We start from the raw sequence: 20,535 nt of genomic DNA on the forward strand, positions 1-20,535 counted from the left end.
TCAGCTCCCAAAATAAAAGACTACGCCAGCATCACTGCTGACTCACAACTACCCTAAAGGGTTTGAGTTCCCCTCCTGTGGCAGAATCTTCTGCTTGTACCCCTACACATTTCACCCCATATCCTTGCTCTCCTTCTTCCATATTGAGTTCCAGGCAATAGGATTATATTAGAGTTCTCCAGAGAAACAAAACGAATAGGCGATATATATAGAAAGAGATTTATTATGAGGAATCGATAATAAATTCCTCACGTGATTATGGAGGCTGATAAGTCTCAAGATGTGTCATGTGCAAGCTGGAGGCCCAGGAAGGTCAATAGTTTAGTTCCCATCTGAAGGCCAGCGGGCTTGAGAACCAGAAAGAGCCAATGTTTCTGTTCTAGTCTAAAGGCGGGACAGAACTGATGTCCCAGCTCAAGGCAGGCAGGCAGGGGTTGTTCCCTCTTACTCGTAGAAGAGTCAGTCTTTTTGTTCCATTCAGGCCTTCAACTGATCTGATGTGGCCCACTCACATTAGGAAGGGCAATCTGCTTTACTCAGTCCACCAATTGAAATATAAATCTCATGCAAAAACACCCTCACGGACACACACAAAATAATGTTTGACCAAATATCTGGGCACCTCATGGCCCAGCCAAGTTGACACATAAAATTAACCATCTCAGGGATATAACTGGAAGCATCTTATAGCAGCTTCCAAGATAGCCAGCCTACTCCCTTGGCCCCTCCTCTTCTTTATCCCTTTCTTCTCCCGGTGCCACCATCTTGGACTATGATAATGAGCTGGCGCAATCTTGGACCATGACCATGAGCTAGTGCCATCTTGGACCATGACATTGAGGGACATACCTCATTAATGGCAGAGAAATTTTAGGCCCTGAAGATTTTATGGGGCTGAACCTCTATATCAGCCCAGATCTCTACATCCCCAGTCTTTTACATCAGTAAAGAAAGAAGCTTCCACCTTGTTTAAGCCACTGTTATTTGGTGGTGGTGGTGGTTTGGGGAAGGGGGAGAGTGTCTGCCCTTCCCAGCTGATTCTGATCCTAACTGATGTGTCTCCCTTTTTCTCCCATTTCACACTACAGGACAGAATTACGGATTGGACAACAAATTAGCTAAAATATCTATGACTAGAAAGAGAGAAAACTGTGCAGTCCACCAACTTTACAGAGACGGTAATAATAAACCTTTGTACAGCACAGTAATGTTTTGCACAGTCTTTCACAACATTACTTCATTTCTTTCCAAAAATAACTTTGTGAGGCAGAGAAGGCAATGGTTTTACCCACATTTTCTCTCTGAAAAATCTAGGATTGTCCCTGCTTGGATGATAATTTGGTTTTAATTGATTCTTCACATTAAGCTAAGCAAAACTCTGCACTATCAAGTGGACAATCTAATATCTTATGAAATAGAATGCTATCACTTTGCAAGTATTTGGGGGGAGCTTTAAAACCTCTTTATAAATGCAAATTAAGCCTTAAAGCAAGATTATGAGATAATGATAAAATTCTGTTTTAACATAATAGACACCAAAATTACTTTGCTAAATTTAAACTGCATGTCAATGAAAACTTATGGTCACTGTGGAAAAAAAAGGCCTGTTATTTGCCTGTTGTGATAGTTTTTAAATAAAGCAAGGAGATGCTATTATTGGTGTCACAATGCATGTTAGCATTAAATTCTAGGAGAAACCCTAAGGCTGCAAGAAACTATCACTCTTTTAGACGTGTTTCTCAAACTTATTTGACCACGAAACAGTGTTTTCTTTTCTTTTCTTTTTTTAAGAAATACTTATTTCAAACACTGGTGTTGCAAGAGCATGCTTTCGGAAATGCTATATCATATCCTACTTCTAGGACACTTTCTTCTCACTAAACAGACTGCAGTGAAGGATGGGGGCAGGGTTACAGAGATACACTTGCAGAGCCTTCTCCACACCACCCTGCTAATGAGGATTGCCAGATTTCTCCAATAAACATACAGGATTCCCAGTTAACAATGAACTTCAGATCAGTAGCAAATTTTTTTTAATATAAGTATGTCTTACGTAATGTTTGGGACATACTGATACAAAAAAATTATTCATTGTTTATCTGATTTCTGAAATTCGGTTTTAACTGGGCATCTTATATTTTGTCTGGCAACTTTACCCTTGATCCATCCCCAGGGAGGAGGAACTGCAGGTCCCCCTAGTTCATATTTGCAGATGTTTAATAGGGCTTTACAACTAGGAAGGACCACAGGATTCAAATCAGAAGCCTGGCCATCCTGCTTTCTTTATTAGCTTCTGAGGCACATCCATCTCTTTAGTTTGTTGGTGGTCTGTGCTGGAGACTCTCCACGTGCCCCTGCTAATCCACTCTCTCCCTTTTCCACCCTGCTCTGTGCCCTGGGAGACTGGCTACTTGGACCACAGCAACTAGGATCACTTGTCCTCTGGCTTCTGGTTGAGTTTGGCCAATGGGAGCCATGAGCAGAAGATGGAAGGACAGGAGAGAAAGACTGAGGTATTCATCCTCTCGGCTTCTCCTTGCCAAGCCCTGGGTAAGCTGTGGCCTCACTCCCCCATCAAAGGACAAGTTCTTGAGGAGTTCCGTGGGGGGAAGCCTCTCCTACAGACACAGTTCCAGCCAGGTCCTAGATCTGCTTCCTCCGTCCTTTGCCCTCAAAGACATAGGAGAGACTTTCCACAGGCTGCCAGGCCCAAGGGCTTCACCAGCCCTCTGATTTCCCTTAACTCTGCCTCCAACTTTGTAAATAGTCCCTTCATTAAGTTTTCTTTTATTGGCCTCTTATGAGTGTGCTCCTATTCTCTACCAGGACCCCGATTAATACAGGGCAAGACTGAGATTTAGGGGAAATGGAGATTCCCTGCCTGCACCTTAATCCTAAATCTCAAACTCAAACCTAGGTTTGCAGAATGTCTTGCTTTGGGGGTTTTAACACCAACAATAAAGAGGTTCCTGGTTTCCCATTTCTGGATCAGCTAGCTAAAAATCAATGATGCCCTTCAGTAGGCTTAATAGAAGCTATTGCTACTCTCACTACTATTATTATTATTAGCTCCTAAATATCTGTATTTATAATATTGCAATGATTGGGTAAGAGTTTGGGGTTGGAGGCAGTGTATCCAAATGCCATCAACACTCATCTCTTTCTGCATTATAGGAAAGGAGGATGTACAACCAAACAGAGATTTGCATGCAGACCACAGTGACTCTGTGGTAAGTCTTGAGTCTTACTTCCTGGGATCTGAGATCTGACCCCTGTGTTTACCGTGTTAGTTCCCAGAAGTCAAAAAACTCTAAAATTTGGTTGGCAAACCAGCTGTTCTCAGAATGCTTAGGGCTACACACAATAACAAATGAAATGAAAAAAACAAAAACAAAAACAAAAATTTTCTTTTAAAGAAAAGGGAAGAAACCACCCCAGCTTACCCATGACCGATTTCTTGCTTTTTTCCAGCTATTTTTAAATAATCAAATCACCGTAGTATCTCTGGCATTCTGGAGATGGCGGGGTTTGTGAGTCATATCCTTATTTACAGGAATGATGGGGGAAAGTCAGCATGTTCAGCATTTACTCCATTTTTGAGAACTGAGGGGCAATTAAGAAGCTGGAGTAAAAAGCTTTTTCACACATAATTTTACCTTGTCCTGCTATCGCTTCATCTTTCCCTTTTCAAGACTCAGACGGGAGAGAACGGGCCCTGCCCAGACACGTTCAGTGACAGATAAAATAGATTGAATGTGGCAGAGTGTAAATGCAAATTCTCTCTAGTTTGGCTGTAAAAGTTAGTTCCACCCCTATTCACACTGACTGAGTTGCTCTGCTCAAATTCTTGTCCTCAACTCCGTAGTCCAAAAGTAGCCAATACAAAGTTTTTAAAAAGATGAACTCCTTAGAGAAAAACTCTGTTTTCCAACTTGCATGACTCAGGCCATAACCTCACGGTCATTATCATTACCTCGATAATCTACACTCATAAAACCTCCCCTTTTATCTACCTGCCCCAGAGCTGCCTGAGAATGTGCACCTAAGGGGACCGAATAGGGTCATTTTCAAACTTTCAGAGAACAAGATGAAATAGATATGGTTTTAACACTACAACTTAAAACTCTCTTGAGTATAAGACATTTTTCCTTCAGGAAGCATTTGTTTGTAACCATGAGAATTAATATATTCCCAGTTAATTAAAAAACATGGACTATTAGAACTGGAAAGGTATTCAGAGAATCTGAAAGTTAATGCCATCAGCTTCATGGGCTGTTTTGTGTCTGTCTGTCTCTGTGCATTTCGCTTTCTATGCTCATGTGCCACATGATCTGCACTCCCATCTCTGATTATTATCATTCCTTAAAAATAACAAAGACGGGTGAAAAATATTGTCTTAAAAGTTCTAATCGCATAAGAATATTCTCTTACCAGCTCTGGGTTTGGCTTTCAAACTTTGAAACATGAGATAAACATTAAAAAACAGGTGGATCAGGGGCTAGCCCAGTGGCATAGTGGTTAAGCTTGTGTGCTCCACTTTGGCAGCCCAGGGTTCACAGGCCTGGATCCCGGGCGTGGACCTACACACCACTCATCAAGCCATGCTGTGGTGGTGTCCCACATACAAATTAGAGGAAAGATAGGCACAGCTGTTAGCTCAGGTCCAATCATCCTCAGCAAAAAGAGGAAGATTGGCAATGGATGTTAGCTCAGGGCCAATCTTCCTCACCAAAAACAAAACAAAACAAAACAAAAAAACAGGTGGATCATAGAAATCTTCATTAAAATGTAGGATTATTAGTGTCACTCGATTAAATATATTACTGGCGACAGTGAAAGTAGACTCTGTCTTTTATTCTGCCAAGCCACATGATAGGGGTTACTCATTCTCTAGAGAGAATAATATTCATTAAAATGACTTCTCAAACAAAATGTGTATAATAGCCCTATATAAGTAAGCTAGCCAGCTGTCTAAATATGTATAGTATAAATAACCCTACATAGCACCCTAAGCAACTTAAAATGAGGTAACCTAAAAAAGAAAACTCTTCAAACATGTTACCCTAGAAGATAATGTGTTAACATGTTACCCTTGTGCTTAAAATTCTTCAATGGCTTCCCATTGCTTTTAGGATTAAGGCCAAAATTCTTAACATGATCTTCAAGTCCCTGCCTTATTCTACAACCTCATCTTGTACCATACCCTCCCAACCTCTTTATGCTCAGCCGTACTGGCCTTCCTTCAAGTCTTTGAACGTGCCCCAGGGCCTTTGCACATGTGTTCACTCCATCTAGATGCCTTCCTCCACCTGTCTTTTTTGCCTCCTTAGCTCTTATTCATCAGATCTTAGCTCAGTAGTCACCACCTTAATGAAACCATCCCAGACTCCTCATCTCAGTTAGATTCTCTTTCTTATGTGCATTCATAATCTTCGTTTTCTTTCTGTTTGGCACTTACTTCATTTATTTGGTGTATTTTTTATCTATTGCTGCATAACAAAGCTCCCCAAAATTTAGTGGCGTAAAACAACAAACACTTATTATCTCAAAGCTCCTGAGAATCAGGAACCAGGAGCAGCTTGTTGGGTGGTTCTAGCTCAGAGGTTCTCATGAGGTTGCACTCAAGACGTCAGCCAGGCTGCAGCCATTTAAATTCTTGCCTCAGGCTGGAGGATCTGCTTCCAAGTTCACTCGTGGAGCCTCAGTTCCTTACCACGCGGGCCTCTCTGTAGGCCTGCGTGAGTACATGGCAGCTGCCTTACTGCAGAGCAAGTGATCCAAGAGAGAGCAGATGAGAGGGAAGCTCCTGTGTCTCTTATGACCTAGCCGGAGAAGTCACATACTGCCACTTCTGCTTTGTTCCGTTAGAAACAAGTCTTTAAGTCCAACCCACACTAAAGGGAGTGGGGGGAATTAGGCTTTGAGGGGATTTTTAGATATAGTATTTTAGGACTCCCTGGGGTGCGTGTTTAGGTAAATGTCTACCTCCCTTACTAGACTAAGGGTTCCTTGAAAACAGGACCCATGTTTCCATTGCTCACCATTGTGTTCCTGGCACCTTCCAGAATGCCTGGTTAAAGTACAAGTATTCAATAAATGAAAGGAAAGAAAGAGAGAGAGAGAAGGAGGGAGGCAGAGAGGGAGGAAGGAAGGAAGGAAGGGAGGAAGGGCAGAAAGAAAGAAAGAAACACTGTATTTGAATTCCAGCTCTGGAGAACTTCCAGCTCTGCATAATTTGTAAGGTACAAATTATGTAAGCTTGGTTTCTGGTTTGGAGAACAGGGATAGTTATAGCTACCTTTTGGATTGTACACCTAAAGCTAATACAATATTATATGTCAATTACATCTCATTTAAAAATTAATTAATTAATTAAAAAAAGAATTAAATAATACAGCCTCTATAAAGCGCCTAGCATAGTCTGGCACAGAAGGGGCTCATTAAATGTTACTTCTCTTCACCTTCTTTGCTACAGTTACACACGTGATCCGTGATCCATCCCAAGCCACGTGGATTCTACTGCCCATTAGGTCCCTCCCATCCCTCCTACTCTGTTACTCCGTTTGAATTGCTACCATTTTCTCTTCTTGCACACTCTATTTCTATTAGCCTCCTAACAACTCCTCTGCCTCTAGTCTTTATCCAGTGTGAACCATCCCACGCACTGCAACCATATTAATGGTCTTCAAGTCCAGTCCTGATCGTTCACTCCTCTTTTCAAAATGTTTATTTTGTCCAAGCTCCCCCCACAACCAGGACCCGGTGGAACTTCCCAACTTAATTTCTCCTTCTCCCTGCATATACTCTACAGGAAGACTATCCACTGCTCTCAAATGTGTGGCCCTCACTCTGCGCTTCCCAGCCACTGTCTCTCTGCTCATGCCATTCTTTCCTTCTTTGAACGCCTATTATAAACTTTGTTTATCTTATTGCACTTATCTTTGTCCTTATCTTCCAGGAACTAGAATATGTTTGCTATTTCTGCTACTACATTGGAGGCTAGGATTGTGTCATTCATTTTTGCATCCTCTATTGTTGTTACTTTGCCTTGCACTTGGTAAATGTATAATAAACTTTTGCTGAGTTAAATTTGAATTTCATATCCGTCTTAGTTCCTTGTTTGTACTGAGTTAATGATACATCCAAGCCCAGGTACCAGAATGAGATAGGGAAACATGGTTTGCCTATACCAGTGATGAGAGATTTGACTTCTAGCCACGTGTAACCACATTCTTTTCCTGGCTGCATAAACTAAATGGCTCACAAATAGCAAATTCTTTAGTAGAGCAATTGCAGAACATAATGTGGGTTACATTTTCCTTTAATTCTCTAAAGCAAGCCCCTTCACCTTAATAATATTAGGACCTCTGTACTCAATTTTAATCCTCTATAACATTTTCTTTATTGCTAATAGCAAGAATATTGTAAATATATTTGAAGATAGAAAATTCCTAAATGATACTGTGTTATATAGATAATATGCAGTGGTAAATAAGATTGGGGGAAATTCATCAAATGAATGAAAAGATGAGACCAATAATATAAGAAATTTTGCCATTAAATTTATCTGACAATGCTACGAAAGTAGATGATGTTTTCATATTTTTAATGAATAAAAGTCTGCTTAAAACACACACACCTAGGGAAGTGCTTGCTTTTGAGTCACAAATAGATATCTTTTGGAAACACATAGTAAAATTTCAGGCTGAGACTATAGTGCAGATATGAAAACTATTTACTCAGTATGTCCTTAATATAATACCAGTGGTGTGCAAACATTTTAACCGTGTTAAATTATTTTCATTCTGGTAGAGCAAAGAGATGTTGGAACTATATTTCCCTGCCTCTCATTTTCTATAAGGGGCCACGACTGCTTGAATTGTGTAAATGTGTGTAACCCTCTTCAGATGGGCAGTGACCAAAAACTAATCCTTATATTTAAAGGTTGGTAACTAACACTTCTTCCTCGCATTCCATTAACCCTGGATTTATATAAATTTAGTGAACAATCCCTCCTTTATATTAGTATTTATAGGCCTTGAGATTACTAAAAAAGAAGATTCTGCCAGTAAGGCCAGCCCATGGCCTAGTGGTTACCTTTGGCACGCTCTGCTTCGACAGCCCAGGTTTGGTTGCCGGGCACAGACCTACACCACTTGTCAGTGGCCATGCTGTGGCAGCGACCCACATACAACATAGAGGCAGATTGACACAGATGTTAGCTTGGGGAAAATCTTCCTCGGCAAAGAAAAGAAAGAAGGTTCTGCCAGGATAATAGGGACTTTCGCTTTGGTCAAATGTTAAAGCAGCTTCAGGGTGAATGGGCTCGTATAACATTAAAACTTTGAGATGTATCGAAAAGCTTCATTTTACAAATAAGGAAACTGAGGATCAGGAAGCTTAAGGACCTCATGGACTTGGCATCAGAAGGCAAGAAACCCCGTGGCCTCGCAACACGCTTCCCCTCGGCATTTGCCCAACTTCCCAGTGATTAGCCTAGCCCATACTTGGCACCATTGGCATGTTGGGCCAGACAATTCTTGGTTGTTGAGGTGCTGTCCTGTGCATTGCAGAATGTTTAGCAGCATCACTGGCCTCTATTGTCTAGAAGCCAGTAGCATCCCCTCATCCTAGTCATCACAACCACAAAAAAAGTCTCTAGGCTTTGCCGAACATCCCCTGGGTATAAGATCACCCTCAGTTGATAACAGCTGGTCCAGCCCAGGCCATCTTATTGTTTTAATCAACTATTCTCTTTTACGTTTCCTCAAGACACTAATGCATCGTATTCTGTATTAGAGCTCTGAGCGGTTTGTATGAGAAACCGAAGTCTTTCCAAGAAAAGGGACTTTTTGCTGCTTTTTTTGGCACATACAAATACAACTAAGAGCAAATTCTGGCTAGGGTTAGCCAACCCCAACTTCTAGTATAAGGGAGGTTAAGAAAGCGACAAACTACAGACTGATAGTTTTGATCCATGTTTAATGAAACAGAAGTTACATGAATAGAAATGGACATAAAACAAAGGGATCAGTTTGGGAAAATATGGCGGTAAATAGAACTAGGGAAAAATCATTTTAATCTTGAATTTACTCATATATTCCTTTGAGTTATTACTGATCCACAACAGATCTTTAAATCCAAAACAAAGTAATGGTTGTGATTTTACTGATGTTTTCATGGGAACTCACCCAAGTACTATCTGAACAATACTTTTCCATGTCTCCCGTGCCACAGAACGCACACAAGCAAAGGCGGAGATGTTTACTGGGAGGTAACGTGGCGTGAAGAAAATGCAGCCTCATCAGCTTTTTATTACAACAGCAAGTTAGCACTGGCAAATGTGCTTTTGGCACAAACATGCTCTCTACTAATATTTTCATGAGAAAGCTTTATGATATATAACCATTTATTCTTAGTACAATCAATCATCGCGGGATTAAATCTAACTCTGGCGAATGTAAATAAATGCAAGGAAGTTTTTGACGGTTCAGATTTGAGCACAGTTGAAACATCAAAGATGTGAAATTTAAAAATACACAGAGGTGGAACAGCAGTGAGCATCTCACTGGTTTGTTTCATGGCTTCATTCTGTTCGGCTCATGCTTCTTAGTGGAGTCAGTCGATATTCTATTTTTATCATTTTCTACCCAGATGTACCATAGGATCATAGCTTCCTAAATAAGAAAAAAAAATATCTTTGGAAAAGAATTATGATCTCTGAAAACATATACTGGTAATAGGTTCGCTTTAATTCTCTTATTTAAAATAAAACATCCCTTCTCTCAAACTAGATCTGGCCAGCATTAAACTCATTATAGATGTTTGCCATGCAGGTAATAAAGAGAAGAAATAGCTTTATTCACTATCCCTTTAAAATAAAAATCTTTTGGCCACTGCATGGCAGTCACAAACCTCTCATGCTTACATTGAATAACTTAAAGTTAAGAGGAGCCCTGTCTCTTCTGATACTGTATTCTAAGCTTTTCCAGTTGCTCTACACATTGTGACTGGGCCAACTTCAACGTCCGGTTCTCCTCCGTCAGTGCCTCGAATTCCCGAGCCAGCTGAGCAGCGTCCAACTTCTCCTTTTCTGCCTGATCCAGCTTGGCAAGGAGCTCCTTTCTGAAGATTCAAGGGGGCAGGGCAAGGAAGAAGCACAAAATGTAACGCAGACAAATTCAACTATACAGTAATAGATTAATGGAAGCAAAATGTTTCCTTCCGCTCCTCTAAATTTTACCCATCTCTACTTGCCTCCAATGACTTTTATTTTTCCAGCTTCACAAGTTTTAGATCCCTTTATTTTCTTCTAGCACATCTACTAGACACATCCAAAATACTAAACATCTACAAGAAAAGTTCAAGAAGTCCTTTGACAGTCAAAAAAACGGGATCTTTTTAGAAGCACAACAAATTGTAAAAATTACATATACATATATATATATATATATATATACATATACAGATAGATAGATAGATATGCCATCTCTCTGAAAGAGAGAACCCCAATAGTGTGTAGTGTTGGCGAAGGCAGAATAAAGCACAATTGAGGAATTTTTTAATAATTAGTGAATCCAGGAAAGGATATGGGAGTTCTTTATACATTTTTCCCAACTTTTCTCTAAGTTTAAAACTATCAAAATAAAAAGTTACCCTGGGAAAAGGACAAAAAGCAAATCAGAATAGAAGTTCTAGTATTTTCTTCCTGCACCCAAAGGACTGCCTTGTGCACCTAATTTGGTGACCACTGAGCAAAACCAGGCATGGGAAAGAAAGTGCCCATTAGGGACAAAGAGGTGATAATCTGGAATGTTGATATGCATATACACAAAGTTCTTTTGGGATCTTATTGATCTTTGAATCTTCCATGGTGTTTAGAATATAAAGGCTTCCAATAAATACTTGCTGAATGAATAACTGAAGAGTAAGGTACATCAGAGACAAATAATGTATATTTTAAAGATGATGAAATAGAAACTCAGAGTGCTTAATTTAATTGAAAAAGTTACACAGCTAATAAAAAGGAGCCAGAAATCAAAACTGTCCTTCTGATTGAATGTTTAGGGCTCTTTGCCTGTAAGTAGAGTTTAAGCAGTAAATGTCAATAATTAAATATTAGTAAAGTTCCTATGTAACTATCTTAAAGAAATTGATGAGTAAAACTTATACAAATAAGAAAGAGACATGCCTCTAAATCCTCCCACCATCAGATCATCTATTCCCGTTCCTTTTTCCCTTTCAAACTAACTGCGTCACCCAAATAATTCACGTGGAAACAAATGTCTGCTTTCACATCATGGTATGGAAGTCGGCAGTACTGGGTATAATAATGACTATTGTCTTTGTTCCATCTCTGACTTCATTTAAAACTCCTGAGGACATCTGTTATTAATTTTTACTGGTAGGGAAAATAAATCACAAAATCACAGATTTTTCAACTAAAAGGAAGGGTGATGATTGCCTAGTTCAATTTCCTTGCATCAGAGAAAGTCAATAATAATTTCTTCCTTACTGGAATCAAGAAAACTCAACTGATAAGTTTCTAAATTAGTTTCATGTATTTGATAAGCAATTATACATGTATTCAATGAATACTGTCAAAACATCTGTTGTCTCCAGTCTAGGACCTATTTATATAGACATATTTATGTTCATCTGTTAGAAATTCATAATTAAACCCTGGTATATCAAGCTACAGAGACAATCTTATAAATAGATGATCTGAGGGACAAATCAATATCCATAATTGGCTAGAATGTGGTCTTATCTTTGATTTCTTGTTTATCATTTCTGTGATTCCCTTCAACGTAATGTAATATGGGGGTAGAAGACCATAGTTACAAGAATCTTATTTCTGAAGTCAAGAACCTGTAACATAGCTTTCCACATGATGTACCTCAACAGTGAAAAGGCCATAACCTTGGGTCCTCTGTAGATCATCTGCTGTCCCCATTCTAAGCCACATGGCTGGAAAAATTTTTATTTGCAAAGACAAATTGGGGAAGGGAAAGTCCAAGTGAGTTGCTAAAGAGAGCTTTGAAACTTTGTGGAAACTAATTCCAAAATTAAGGAGATTCTTTATGTTGCAGGAGGTTGGGACATGGATTCATCATTAGAACAAATATTTCTTTGTTTCTGGAAATACCACTACCATGGTTTTGGGGACTTTCAAAGTTGACTGAAGACTTTTATTTGGAAAAGACAAAATCCTAGGTCCCAATGAACTAAGGAGTTTTGGGTAATAAGGTCATAAAATATTATCTTCCTCATAGGGAGAATTTTATTTTAAATAGTGATATAGACTGCACTGTTGGTGGTTCTTGAGAGATGTGTGTTCTAGTACAAGCATTTATCCACAGGAGAGAAGGAATGGATGCCTCATGATGACAAAAAGGATGTGAAAGTCCACCTTCATTTTGTGCAGGTAGAAGAACAATAAAGGGTATTGAAATGAAATTTCCAAAGCACAGTCTAGACTGTGGTGTTGAAGCCCTACAAACAAATAATACATGGGGAACAAATGTATTTTACCTTTTGGGAACCAAAGGGCAACACTATACCCTTGCAGGAAGAAGTGAGATTTGCTCTAAAGTAGAGCTTCTCAGTCTTGACACTCTGACCTTTCGGCCCAGACAACTCTTGGTTGTTGGCGGCTGTACTATACGTTGGCATTATAGAAGGTTTAGCAGCACCCTTGGCCTCTACTTACTAGATAACAGTAGTACCTCCTTCAACCCCACCTCCCACCCCTTGGATTCATTACAACGAAAAATGTCTCTAGACATTGCCATTGTCCTTTGGGGCAAGGGGTGATTTGGTTTGGTTAAGAACCACTACTCTAAAGGAAATGGAGTTTCCCACTATCAACTAAAAAGAGTTAATTCAGAGATAGGAATAAGGTGAAAGGCAAAATGTTTCCTTGCTCTGCTCCCTCAAGAGACTGGAGCCTCTTTCCTTAGCAAGAAAGACCTACTTAAACGCATTCTCATTGAGTTGAGATAAAGATTCTGTCCATTTTAATATGGTTCTTCAGACAGAGATTTAAGTGGAGATATTCCATTTAATGAGACTGGGAAATGAGATTCCAATTAAAGGGCTGGACTGCATGTAGTGAGGTGGTATAAAAGGCCCAAATCATTATGATGGGGGCATGAATGGAAAGTATAATCTCACAGCCTGATGAGGTTTGGCATATTGGAATTTCACACAAAACTAATTCCTAAAAACTAATTCTCTTTGGCTATACCTCTGCCTCCTTGAGCGAAGTGAAGAACCAAGACAGTTCTTTGGTCCTTCCATTCATTCACTCAACAAGTATTTATTGAAATCCTACCGCAAACCAAGCACTGTCCTCAATTCTTGTTAGCCAGGTTAGTCTCTGGAAGCATAGCTCCACTGTTGGAAAATGAACTCAAATCCTATACCTTACCCAGAGGGCATCTTCCCTATATCTTAGGAAAAAGGATGGAACTTTTCCCCCCCATTACTACATACCCTGCAAACACTTGTGGAGAAATATCTCCATTTACTGTTTTTTAATGACAGTGGAAACCTAATTTCTGGGGACTGAGTAAATATTTAAGAAAAATATCCTTGGAATATAAAAGTGATGTTTGTTTTTCAATGTTTTCTAGCTGTGGGATCCTTTTCCAAAGAAAATTGTACCCTGAAGTGAAGCAAATAAAACAGATAAAATTGGACCCTCTCTGGTTGGTCCTTGTACAGTCCCCTGCCTGACACCCTCTCAGTCTCCAATCTTTAAGAGGTTTCCAAGAATACAGTTTAAAAATCTCTGCCTTCAGGAATTTCCTAAAGAAATAAATGTTTCTGGTGAAACATAAAAAGCTCTTATTATTGGAAATTTCAGAATAAATTAAATGCCATGACTAAAAACAAATCAAAACAGGGCTATTTTTAGACTATGCTTTTACAAATTACATATGCTCCCTTTTCCCCCATCCTGATATGTTCCCTTCAATTATCATTTTATATGTTTTTGAAAGACATGAAAATATAGGTCTAACAAGGATTTTGGTATTCCCATATGAAAACTCCTTCTAACGTGTTGCCTGAACCCACTAAAATTATATAAGATTTTTTCAACTCAATAATAAATAGACAACCCAATTAAAAACAGGTAAAAGATCTGAATGGACATTTCTCCAAGAAGACATGGAAATGTAAAAAAGCACATGAAAAGTTGCTCAACATTTTTAGTCATCAGGAAAGCGTAAATCAAAACCACAATGAGACATCATTTTATACCCACTAGGATGGCTATCATCAAAAAGACATAATAAGCGTTGGCAAAGATAAGGAGAAATTGGAACCCTCATACATTTCTGGCAGAAAGATAAAACAGTGCAGCCACTTCAGAAACAGTCTGGCAGCTCCTCAAAAGGTTACGCATTGAGTTATCATATGACCCAGCAATTCTACTGCAAGGTACATATTCAAGTGAATTGAAAACATATGTCTACACAAAGACTTGTACACGAATGTTTATAGCAGCATTATTCATAATAGCCAAGAGTACAAACAACCCAAATGTCCATCAATTGGTAAATGGATGAAGAAAATGTGGTATATCCATACAATGGAATATTATTCGACAATAAAAAGGAATGAAGCACTGACTCATGCTACCACGTGGACAAACCTTGAAAAAATTATGTTAAGTAAAAGAATCCAGTCACAAAAGACCACATATTGTATAATTCTATTTCTAAGAATGTCCAGAATAGGCAAATCCATAGAAAGCAGATTAGTGGGTGCCAGTGGCGAGGTAGGGGGAGGGAAGAATGGGGAGGAACTGCTCAAGGGTACAAGGTTTCTCTCCAGGAGGATAAAAATGCTCTAAAATTGCGATGATGGTTGTACAACTCTGTGAGTGTCCTGAACAACCACTGAATTTTTTTTTTTGATTATATAACATTTTTCAACCTGACTTTTCTAAGAGTTTATCTCTTTTTCTCACATTCTAAGTCAATCTTCTGAACACCACAGCACCTAGCACAGTGTTTCATACATAGAACAGACAAGTGCTTTCTCCTTTGGACAAGATAAAACACTCTATCTGGAGCAAAGCAACCTCCAGAGCTGATCTATTTGTAGTTTAATCATATACTTTAAAAACTTTCTGTCAAACAATTTGCTAATAAATTTCAAAAGTCAGAAAATGTCTATATCCCACTTGCATAAGTTTCTATTTCATATACAAAAAACTGCATGTGGTGTATAAAAATGCTTATGCCCGGTGGTGTAGTGGTTAAGTTCACAGACTCCACTTCGGCGGCCCGGGATTCATGGGTTTGGATCGCGGGCACAGAACTACGCACTGCTTATCAAGCCATGCTGTGGTGGCGTCCCATATAAAGTAGAGGAACATGGGCACAGATGTTAGCCCGGGGCCAATCTTCCTCACACACACACACAAAAATGCTTATGTTATAATATTTATTGGAAAAAGCATGTATACATTTCATGTTACTATCTACGCAATTATATAAAAATATGTATTCACATGTAAAAGGCCTAGAAAGAAATAAGCAAAAATGATAGCAAGAGTTCTGTTATGATGTCAGAATTCTTGGTAATTTTTTAAAGGTTTGAATCAAGTTGTCATTTTCTTTTTCAAGTGAAAAGAAAAAAATTTTTCAATAAAGGCAGGAACAAGCTTTTCTTACATAATTGGTCAATAAGCCAGAAGTGATTCTTTAGACTAAATTCACCCCATGCTGAGTTTATAATCTTAGAAAATGTTTGACTGCATCCATCCAATACAAATGACTTAAAATAATAGTTCTATCAACTCTTCTCCTCGCTCCTCTGCAGTCTCTCAAACTTGATCCAGGGAGACCCCCTCTGGAGATGAGAGAGAAGTTCAGCTTAATCTGTGCCTGCATGACTCCAATAAAGAAAAACTCTTTAAAACACCTGAGTTAGTGTCTCTTTTTGTGTCTAACTTACACTAGCCAATCACCAGAGGCAACATGATCAGTCACATTCTACAAAATGATGTGGAAGAAATTCTCATCCAAATCACCAAAAAACAGAAAGCAAATTACTTGGGTCAAATCCATTTGGCCCAATTTATCTTGCTTGAAAACAAAGACTGTTCAGGAAAATATCTGTTGCAAAATGAATTTCCACTTCAGTAAAGCGTTAATGAAAACAGTGATCATTGATAACCTTTGGAAGACCAATCGCATCCATTTATAAATATAAGACATAACCATACTTCCTATTTCAACAATTTATCTTAGCCATCCTTTATTGCTGATATGACTCTGTACTTTAAATATAGACCATAGAAGTTACAAATAAAACATGTATGCACAGAGAATATTACTATCTCCTATAATTAACCATTCTAAGTCATCCTCACGCATATTTCACCATATGCACAGCTCCCTGCTTGGTGACTGAGTACAAAGAGATGTTCAAGGGTGCCCATGTCTGTGGGGAATGATACACAGTCAGAAAGACAGGACAGAAACTTAAAAGGATAATTCTTGATGGCACTAGCCTACAAAAAGCACCAAAGGAATCACTCCAGTGAATTTTCCTTTGCTCAGGAGAAGAGCTGATCATTGCAGGATGGTTGAGGCAGGGATATGGGCTAAGCCTTCCTCTAGAAAGGTAGCATTTGGGCAGACAAAGAGCAAAGAGGGAGCACTCTAGACCTTGAGCTTGGTGTGAGCAAGGACAAAGAGGCAGGAGGGTTGGCTCCTGCCCTGAGAAAAGTGAATAGGCCACCCTGAGGTTGAGCCAGAACATTCTACAGAGGTACTAAGGCCATATTGGTATGTCTTGAAATCCAGGCCAAGAACAAGGTGTCTTTTTCTAGCAATGTGAAACCAGAGGCAAGGAAACCAGTTACAACATTACATTGACCAAGATTTCAAGTAGTAAGTCTCGATCCCAAGGGTAGAAGCAGGAATAGAGAAAAAGAAACTTGACTTTATGAAAAAGAAAGGAAAAAAATAGTAAAAGAATTTGGCTTTTGCCTCACATCTAGCCACTTATTTAAGGAGAAAAGAAAAAAAAAGATAATATTACGATTTCAACACAAGTCCAAAGTTCAAATAGGTTTGGGGAGGAAATAAGATTAGTTTTGCAGAAACAGCAGGGATATGTTTCAATAAAAGACCAGATGAGTCACCCTCATATCATTATCCTATCATATTTTTTTAAATGCAACATACAAAAATATAAACTCACAGAACATATAATTTAGTGGAAGAGTCTTGCATTGCAAAAAAAAAAAAAGCCACACATAAGTTAATTTAAATATCAAAGTCCTCCATTACCTGCAATCTGAGGAGCTTATAAATAAATACATAATTACCAGGTTTTTTCTGTCTCAAAACCACAGATCACACACACACACACACACACACACACACAGAGGAAGACACGTTTATAGCCTACTGATTATTCAAGTCCTCCTTTAACTTCATCACTGGTCACGTTACGAATAAGTTTCTTCAGTTCCTTTATGACACTTTTTTATGGCTCAGATTGTGTGTAAACGTGCCATCTGAGCATTCCAATCAATTTATGAAAACTCTCAGACCAAAAAGAAAGTCTCAGACTTGTGAGGGAAAAATTGTGTTTCTGATCTCATGAGCATCTTTTAATTCCCTGTAACCAAAAGTCCAGGTAGGATTTTATGTTTGATCAAAAGATCTCCCTAAGAAATGTGCAGGCACAAACTGACCACTGCTGTGACAGAAAGGTGTCTGATGCTCTGAAAGTATGAAAGAATGGGGACCACTGGGGTGAACATCAGCAGAATCGAGTTCAATTAAAAAGGAGCAGAATTCTGAAACAGAAAGTTATGAGTGAGTAAAATCAGAGTGCTTTAATTAATAAAGCTGTACAACTCCCTACAGCAGAACTGTAATGTTAATAGAAGCTATCAAGATAAAAATTAGACTACTGGACTATAAAATACAAGTTAGTCAACAAATATGTTACATTAGTCCAAGAGCTAGACCAATGGCTACTTACTTGATGTGGGAACTCCGCCACGTAAGCATTAATTAAAATTCACCCCAGGCCAAAGTACTGGGGCCTCTGGGTACATTCACAGGGAACATCATATGGCTCTGGGTGGTATTTTGACATTTTTAATTTCCTGAACTAAAAACGCTTATTAAAAAATTAGGTTTGGATAGAAAGCTCTCTTGCTGTTCCTCTCACTACTCCGTAAAGTATTTAAGCCAGAGCAGTTCCATTGGGATCATTTCTATAATCAAATATGACATACATGTAAGTTGCCTAGTAACCTCTGAACCCTGGAACATCATTCCTCCTCGCCCCCTCCCTCCCCCTCGCTCCCATGCTCAGCCTGTCCCTTCCCTACCGCCCCTACTCCACGACCAGCTGACCATGTTCAGAGGTGAGGGCGCCCAGGGGGACGGTACTCACTTCCTTTCCTCAAGCAGAGCGATTTCTTTCTTGACCTCATGGTATTCTTCCGCTATTTGGCAGTGCTGTTTAAACACCTCCATTGATTCTGGGGAGTCATGACAAGGTGGCAGAGGCTTCACAAACAAGAAGAAGAAGAAATCAGTACATTTTCTTGCATCCGAATAAATTATCAACCATTTTGCTCTGCTGAGGTTCTTTAGAGGGAGATTTTGTGCGTGAGAATAGCATCGTCAGCCAACACTGGGCAGAATTCGGCTGATTCTACTTGACTAAAAATAGAGAGGTGGAGTGATATTCCCCACGTTCATCTTCCAATGTCATTCACGGGCATTCTCAGAGCCCAGCCAGAGCTGTGAGACCCATTACATGTCGGTTACCCGCCATGCGTTGGAGTAAAAATAAGTCTGCCTGATGATTCCACGCTTCCCCCCAGAAATCCTAAACTCTGCTTTAGAGAAGGGTAGTGATGGGGAAATATGTCAGTTGTCTGTTTCAATTACCCCTGGCTTTCTGTTCCTGGAGCCCAGAGGCATAAGCTCATCTCGTAGAGGGGAGTTACCCTATAGGAAAGGCCGTCGTCTGGGAAATGCATCCAAACTGAAGAAATGATGCTGGGCAGGAAAAAACGCTTGCAAGGATGAACAAACGATGTGAAAGACCAAACCCCAAGTAAAAAGATGCTTATAACATGTGAGGTCAAAGAGCATGAATTTGTGTCTTTGTTTTTCTCCTATCCAGGAAAGCAACAATTGCCAGCATGGCAAGCCTTGCTAACCAAAACATGTTGAAAATCCTACTTCTAGAAATTATGTTGAAAAAACTAGCTATCCCTGAGTTTATAATTCTATTTTCTAGTTAGCAACGTTATTAGAAGAATTACTTTTAGAAACACTAGTTAATAGTCTTTTAAAGAGTTTTTTTAATTACCCTTTTCAATTACTTACAGAAAAATGTTATATAATATTGAGAAATACAACTTCATTGTTAAATAGGCTCTTCAGTCTAATCCTTTCTTCATAGTAGTCTATATATGTAAGCTATGTGTCTGACTAGGTCATATTCTCACTAATTTTATATTAGTAAATTGAGAACTAATGAATTTTTTTGTATTTGCTCCTCTCATTATATTCTTCAAGGACACAGATTTCTTTGGGTGTCATATTTAGCAATCCCACCCAGGATGCAATAGAAATTCTATAAAGTTTATTGTCTGACTGATAGATGAGATGACCCTTCCTGTTTATCATGAGGCCTCTGAATAGAGATCTTCTGAGCAAATAAAATTCTAAATAGATTTGGATGGAATTTACCTTCATGTGGAATAGCCATTGTGTCCTAATTCCTGTAAAATATAATAATAATTGTATATGTAGCATCTTTCCCTACAGCCCCATGAACACATTCACAGCATAAATTCAGCCTGTTGGAGTCATTATCCCTTTCTATAAAGAAATAAATGGAGAAGTATTGCCTAAGAGTATTACAGTATAACTCACCCTATGAGAAAAAGCTGTTGCCAAAGGAATTCAGAACGGCTGACTCCTCCAAGTCTATGTCCTAGAAATCACTACCCCCTCATCAATTTTCACCTGTTACACTGGCAAATTACCAGGTATAACAGTAAGGGGAATGAAAGCAATTTACTCTGGGCACCCTAGCCGAGCTGCTATTAAATCATCTGTGCCCTGTTAAAGGATTTGCATCCTGGAAGGCCCTAGGACTCCACGCATCCTATTTCCTGTCCCTGTGAACTCTCATAAACTATACTCAGTGCAGTCCATAACTTGCCAGATGTAGGTACCTGAACCACGCATTAGCGTCATTACCTATGCGACTGCCAAAAGATTCTAGGGCTCTGTAAAGGATTTGCATGCATGACAGGATATAGAAGAGAGCAGCCATGTAAAGGGAGAGATGTCCTTTGCTGCTATAATTAAAAAGAAAAACTGAGGGCCGGCCCCCGTGGCTTAGCGGTTAAGTGCGCGCGCTCCGCTGCTGGCGACCCGGGTTCGGATCCCGGGCGCGCACCGACGCGCCGCTTCTCCGGCCATGCTGAGGCCACGTCCCACATACAGCAACTAGAAGGATGTGCAG

At 39.3% G+C, this 20,535-nt stretch overlaps 1 protein-coding gene across 4 annotated transcripts in view; it reads right to left on the minus strand.

Moving 5' to 3' along the window:
- Window positions 1–8,980: 8,980 nt before the first annotated feature.
- Window positions 8,981–20,535, minus strand: part of MAP3K7CL (MAP3K7 C-terminal like) — a 73,154-nt gene continuing 61,599 nt past the window's right edge. For 3 of the 4 annotated variants that reach the window (XM_087417846.1, XM_087417845.1, XM_087417843.1), the window contains exons 4-5: window positions 18,439–18,554; window positions 9,719–10,125 (exon numbers count right to left, since the gene is read on the minus strand). In XM_087417846.1, the coding sequence (XP_087273972.1) occupies window positions 9,945–10,125; window positions 18,439–18,554 (297 nt within the window). In that variant the 3' untranslated portion in view covers window positions 9,719–9,944. Of the gene's footprint in view, window positions 9,678–9,718; window positions 10,126–18,438; window positions 18,555–20,535 lie in introns of those variants that run through there. The other variant, XM_087417844.1, reaches the window with a different exon arrangement.

The sequence above is a fragment of the Ceratotherium simum genome, chromosome 27 (genome assembly GCF_057802395.1).
Source record: "Ceratotherium simum simum isolate JZ-2026a chromosome 27, ASM5780239v1, whole genome shotgun sequence".
NCBI lineage: Eukaryota > Metazoa > Chordata > Mammalia > Perissodactyla > Rhinocerotidae > Ceratotherium > Ceratotherium simum.